The sequence below is a fragment of the Oryzias latipes genome, chromosome 16, assembly GCF_002234675.1.
Source record: "Oryzias latipes chromosome 16, ASM223467v1".
NCBI lineage: Eukaryota > Metazoa > Chordata > Actinopteri > Beloniformes > Adrianichthyidae > Oryzias > Oryzias latipes.
Window position 1 is genome coordinate 25,047,324 of NC_019874.2, and position 6,886 is coordinate 25,054,209.

Sequence of the window (6,886 nt, forward strand, 5' to 3'; positions counted from 1 at the left end):
GAGAAGAAAAAGAAATAGATATTGGATTAAAGTTTGTCATGTGAAATATAATATTCTGTCGTTTTATGTACATTAAGATTGTTAAAATATGATAGCTCGTGCATGAGATGTCTGTCAGAAGTTAGAACTCTGTCTCCCCCTCTGGTCACCGGCGGGAACTGTCACCAGAGAACTGGATGCACTTCATTTCCCAGCAAACCCAACGAGCACTTCCTGGATGCCAGTCACCTGACTCTCATTCAGTCATCAACCACAGCATATTTGAGCTCTGCACTGAGCTGAGCTCAGTGTGAAGTATTGTTTGTGCCACTCTGCCTCCCTTACATAGTGTAATGAGTGGACTTGATTGGCTGTTTCTGACTGTTTGCCTGTCACAAGTCACCTGGATCCTAACCACTCTGTCTCTCCTCTGATGATTTCATTCCTGTTATTGACTTCTCCCTGCCTGATCCTGATTTAGCGTTGTGGACTTTAAGCTGAGCTGATAAACCTGCTAAATTTGGATCCAGCCGTCTGCCTGTTCTTGTGACAGTCCTATATGAACTACCTGAAATTGGTCTGATATGTAAGTTTGTTATTTTTATTTATTTTATTTTAATCCCACTTTTCCTCCCACAGACCCATAACTACTGAAACCAGTAGTTATCATATTGTGAAACTGAAGCAAATACACATTGGATTCCTGCTGTTCTGATGAACAGATACGTCAGAGTTTCCATCTTGTATCCTGTTAAGTTCTTTCCTTGATGAAGGTATGGAGCAGTGAATGTGAGAGCAGAGATGGTTTGATCCTAATTCTTCTTTAGGGTCACCTGACTGTCATTTAGTTTGGGCGTCCATATCAGAGTTGGAGGATGAAGCAGACAGGAAGCTGGAGCCGAGTACGTCAGACTCCCTGAGGTTCCCTCCTTCACTTCACCCTCCTTGCCACCAGTGCAGCTCCACTGGTGTGTGAATGTGTATGAATGAACCCGGTGATGGTCAGAGGGGCCGTAGGCACGAACTGGCAGCCACGCCTCTGTCAGTCTGCCCCAGGGCAGCTGTGGCTACAACCGTAGCTTACCAACACCAAGTATGAATGAAGAGTGAATGAATAATGGACACACTGTAAGCGCTTTGAGTGACTTGAAAAGCACAGATAAATCTAATCTAATCCAAAAGGCAACATTTTTTATTATATTCCTGCATGTTTTGGTATAAAATGTTACATTTTGATACAGAAATGTTTGCCAGATAGTAAAGATGGGACAAAAAACATAAAATCCACAGAAGAAAAATGATCAAACTGAGTACGTACTGCTGAGAAAAATACAAGAAATAAAAAATGTTTCAGTCATAATAAAATATTAAACAATTTTCACTGGTCTGAACAGAGAAACTTTTAAAATGCCTAAAACATTTTCAACAAACTTAACATCAAAATGAAACAGATTTATTTACAAGAGCAAAGCTTTAAAAGCCTAATTCTAGCTTCTAAAAATAAGAACAGACTCCTGCAAAAATCATAAATTCAACAACTTCAAATTTACAAAAAATAACTCCTAAAGAGTATGTCACAAATGTAAAGACCACAACTTCACACATTTGAGAGCTGATGTCACAGAAGCATCTTCTTCACAGCTTATTTGCAAAAGTGGTTCCTGAAAATTGAAGTCTTGTCACGCTGCACGCAGCCTCAGAGGATTCTAAGATCTGATCACTGCAAATCGGTTCAGTTCTGGATAGATTCAAATGAACCTGAGGCTTTTCTTTAGTGATGCACATTCCCTTTTTATCTTTTCTGATAAAGGAGCAGAGGATCAGGATATAAAGGAGGGCAGAAAAGAACTGTTTTTTTTTTTAAGAATGTGTCTTGAAAAAAACACCCATCATGCAGCTGAAAACTCTAATTTACTGAGTTACAAGTTTGAACAGTTAATTCATGGAGTCTGCAGTTAAAAAACAGGGCCTTCTCTCTGTGGAGAGAGGGTGCTAACCACTGCACCACTGTGCAGCCTGCATTCTAATAAGGACATTGCCATTAATTTTAAATTTACACTCCAAATCCTCAGAAAACATGTTTTCTGTTTAAGAAAGAGATAATTAACTATTTCTATAATTTCTACAATTAACCATCTTGATCTAAAGCAAATCAAAAAAGATTTAATGGTGAGTTTTTCTATCAACTACTCCTGTGTATCAGAGAAGTGTTCTACTCCAGGCCTAAACATCTTCTTTGTTTCTATGCCATCTTATCAGTCTTGCTTTTAAATTGAACCTCTGCATACACAAGTCCCATCTCGATGGCATTTTGTACAAAATTCTGCCCGATATCCTCGACCACAAACCTTTCCTCTGTCTCACAGGTGCTAACGTCTCCATATTTTCTTCCTGCCTTGCTGTTCCTTTTGGTCTTAAAAATGATGCTGGAGTAAGTCACGTCTTCCTGATCTTTTCCTGGAATTACTCTGGGTCCTTCAGTTGCAGCTGAACTTGGAGAGTTATCACTGATTTGCTGAGAGTCATTTAGAGGATGAGCAGCATCTTCTTCTCCCAGCTCACTGGTGTTGTCATAAATGTTTTCTTCTGCCATTGCCTGCATTAGAAAATTATTAGATAAATGAAAGTCCTCAGTTAAGCCTTGAATGCAGTTAAATGTAAACACATAACCTCCAGAAACTGAACAGGAAGTCTGTGAGGCTCAGAGATGAGTTCAAAGTTCATCTTTCCTCCTTACCAATGTGCTGAGTTTATGGCGCTTATTGAGGAACCTGAAAACACAGCAGAGCATCTGTCATGTGCTAGCATGACTTCCTGTTAGTCCAAAGATTTAACAAACAACTAGATGATGAATGAACATCTTCAATGTCAAAAAAGGTGCTAATAAAGTTTTGGTCAAATTTCCTGACAACAACTTTCGTTGCTATCATTCTCCTCAAACATGAGACTAAAGTAAAGGAAGATCACCAACCTGATAACAAACAGCAAAACACACACGAGAACCAGTGAAGCAACAGTTACTGGAACAATCAGAAGCAGCGGCACTTCATCTGAAACACAAATTATAATTAAAAATGATAAATATTCTTTCACATCCTGACACTCTGGGGTTTTCCATTTTGCTATGCCATTTTGTTGTTTTTTGTTGTCAAAGAATATTGTCATATAAACGTGTTTTTCCATCGTTGGTCATTTAAAGCTGCTTCTTTAGTTCCCTGCATGAAAATGTCTTCTATGAAAAGGAAGCAGACAAGATAACTATTTGTTTATTTGCTTTTAATGCTATTGTAATATTTAAAAAATAATATTACTTCAAACATACTTTTAAAAATTATCTCATTATTGACACTTTTTCCAAAAACATTTTACAGAGAGAGGCTACATTTTGTCTTAATAAGGTAACATTTAATTAATTCTACAGTTTTCTGAAGCCAAGAATGATTTTCTATCAAGTTTTGTTTAAAAAAATATATATTTAATGATACCCAAAAAGCTTTTTATTTGTTAGTTTAAAAAAAATCTTTCGCCTGGGTGAAAAATTCCTTTTTCCCACCAATGTTTTGTATTTTTATCATTGAGTTTGTTTGAATTATAATGATGTATGCAGTTGACTCACCCGGAGTCTTTAGGTCGTTTAAACTAAACTGATGTTCAGTTGATCCCAGAGAGTTCAAACTGGAGCAGATCAATGCAGAAAAAAACCTTTTCTGTGACAGACTCAGAATGATGCTGCTTCTCAGATATGTACTGTTTGGAGAGTCTGTGTTGATTTCAATGGTGTCAGACTGATTGATTGTTTTTCCATTCAAAGACCAGCTCAAAGTGGGAGCAGGGTTCCCCTCAGTTTCACAGGAACAGTTGATCTGGTTTCCAGCTTTTGTACAATTAGAGAAAGGTCGGATCCATGGTGGAACTAAAATGACAGCAGAGGGTCAGCTATCAACACTGTCAAATAAAAGGACAACATATTAACATGTTGTATTACAGACGATGAATATCTGATCTTTTTATCCTTGCAGAGAAACTGTGTTGTGATGATTTCTGACGTTTGTCTCCTTATTCTACAAACAGGATGTTCTAGTCGGCTACTATTGTGAAAACTTTCAGCCCACTTCCATTCATGTTTGAATGGTTAACTTACCAAAGCTAGAACGTCAACACAGTGTCTCTTAGTGACACATTGGAGTAACAGCATCAAGACAACTAACAATAAGTTTGTTTCCATTGTCTGTATGAGTAGTTAAATGATGACAGAATATTTGGTTTAAGGTGTGAAAGTGATCATGATCATACGTACAGTGAACATTTATGTGAGTGTTGTTGGAACGTCCAGCTCCCAGTTCATTTTCAGCTTTGCAGAAATAAACTCTGTTGTGAATCCATGTTGTGATGTTTAAAACTCTCCCATGTCCAATCAGAGTCTCCTGGCCTCCATCATCTCTGTACCAGCTGTAGTTCTGAACTGGAGGACGGGCATCACTGCTGCACGTCAGACTCAAGCTTCTGTTTTCTGGTGCTGGACCAGAAGGACTGACTGAAACTCTGGTGTCTTTAGGGGAATCTAAAAAGAATTTTAAACATATATGAAAATTATAAATATTTTCATCATAAAATGTAGTAGTTGTGTTTAATAATAATAATAAACATCTAAAGCACAGAAACCTACATTTAACTTCAGCTGTTAAAGACGAGTTAACAGATACATTAGAGCCTCCATGTTTCCAGTAGACAGCTGTGCATGTTATTCTCTTTCCATGATGGAGGTGTGAAGCAGTGAAGTTAAGAACAGAGATCTGGACTTTGGTTTGGTCCTGGTTCTCCTTCAGTGTCTCCTGACTGTGGGCCAGTTTGGGCGTCCATGTCAGAGATGGAGGATGAAGCAGACAGGAAGCTGGAGCCGAGCACGTCAGACTCACTGAGGTTCCCTCCTTCACTTCCTGAGCTGATGGACTCAGAGTCGGTGAAGGAGGAACATCTGGGAGGAAGATGCATTGACAAAAGAATAATACACTTTTTAAAATGATCATCATTGGATTAGCCAGTTTGAATAGTCTGCATTAAAAAGCAAATACTGTACTTGAACAAAAATGAAAACTTACCCTTGACCACTATTGTCAATGGAGAATGTGTATAAGTGTATTGCAGGGGTTGACCACAATCCAGTCTGAAGTAATATTGATCTGAGTGTTTTGGATTCATGTTTTTGAAGGTCGAGGTGCAGTTTTTCTTTGTCAGATCTCCCATCATGTCTTTAGTTGTAGTTAGTTTTAGATTTGTCCTCTGATTCTCTTTGACCTCTGTTGTACTTTGCCATTTGGCTTCACATTTTTTGTTGAGATGTTTTTCATATTCACTCTCTATCTCAAAAGAGCAGGGAATGGTCAAACAAGATCCAGTCACAGCCTCCACAGTCTGCGGCAGACTGACTCTGAACTGGTTACCAAAGACATCTGCAAGAGAAAACACCAAAACCTAAAGAAGAAAGAACTCTCACCATTTTATATCAATAAAGTAAATAAACTGTCCTAATATTTGATGTTCTTTTCTTCAAACACATTTGATCAGACAGTATTTAGGTTAATTTTAGACATTCGATATTTTTGATTATAAAATGTTTGTTCAGCTAAACTCTGGACTACATCATTTCGAATGTATTATTTAGAAACAATAATACATAAAAGCAAAATATAGATGAACCAACTCATGTGTTACTGTTTTCCAACATTCAGTTGTTTCCAGTATTGCATATTGAATATCTACCACATGTATGAAATGAATTGGAACAACTCACCCTCCATCAAACAGCCTAAGAGAAGCAAAGTGAGCGTTCTGACCATGTTTGTTTGATTTGATCAGAGCTTAGTATCAAAGAAGTCCTGTGCAGATCTCTGTGAGAGCAGAGCTGGAAATGAGAAAGAGCTTGTCTGCTCCCCCACAGTCTGGTGAGGAGAGAAAAGAGACTCTATGATGGAGATCCTTCCTGTTCCTCACTGCAGCAACGGCTGACTCCTTAACTGTAGTTTAACTCTGACTTGAAGACATTTCTAGTTAAAACAAAACTATAGGTTTGAAAATTTAAAAAAATATATTTCTGTCTTTTTGGCTAAATACTTAAACACATTAGTGATTAACAAACATTACCTCCCACACATAAAAAGCACACAAGATTTTGAATTTCAACAAGACAATCTAAACATGTGAATTGTTAAAAATCTTATCATTGCCATCAAAGCCTTTTAATTCATCTAACAATAAATCAAGCTGTAGTCAAAGTTTTACATGAATACAGGAAACAAAAAAACACAGAAATACATGCAGAGAGAGAAAAAAAAACACATTGACAAAAAACCAAAACGTCATTCCTCTTCATTTTGCTGGATTATAAGTTAGAGACGTTTGATTAACCCTTGTGCTATCTTAGATGACCCCACCCTTACATCGACGTGTTCTCCCTACCATGACAAAGGTGGATAAAGGTGGAAAGATTTTATGTAATCCATGGACACCAGTGAAGATCACAAATCATTGAAGAAAAGAGGTTCAGAGCACTGTCTAGTGGGTCTAGATGACCCAACTCCCAATGTTAACATGCCTAGGATAGCACAAGGGTTAAGACTTTACTTGCTGTCTTAACAAAGAGTAATTTAGACAAACACTTCAAAAACAATTTTTCCCTTTTTAAAAGATTATCAAAGTTCTTCCAAGTTTCCAAAATCATAAAAAAATCAACACGTTATTAATAACAGTTTGAAAAATATGTTTTTTTATTTTTTTTATTTTTACTTAGTAGTTTTTTATATTGAGGTAATTTAAACATTATTTATACTGAAAAATTCCAAACATTAAAATTATTAACTGTAGCTTAAAGACCATTTGTATGTACATAGAAATCAACACTTTAGTTGAA

General features: G+C 37.0%; 1 protein-coding gene across 1 annotated transcript; it reads right to left on the reverse strand.

The window, feature by feature from the left end:
- Window positions 1-3,348: 3,348 nt before the first annotated feature.
- Window positions 3,349-6,440, reverse strand: LOC105356074 (myelin-associated glycoprotein-like). The gene is made up of 4 exons (XM_023964148.1): window positions 5,771-6,440; window positions 5,017-5,429; window positions 4,277-4,973; window positions 3,349-3,892 (listed from the first exon to the last, which is right to left on the reverse strand). The coding sequence occupies exons 1-4, from the start codon at window positions 5,814-5,816 to the stop codon at window positions 3,489-3,491; spliced, it is 1,560 nt and encodes a 519-aa protein (XP_023819916.1). The 5' UTR covers window positions 5,817-6,440; the 3' UTR covers window positions 3,349-3,488.
- Window positions 6,441-6,886: the final 446 nt, after the last annotated feature.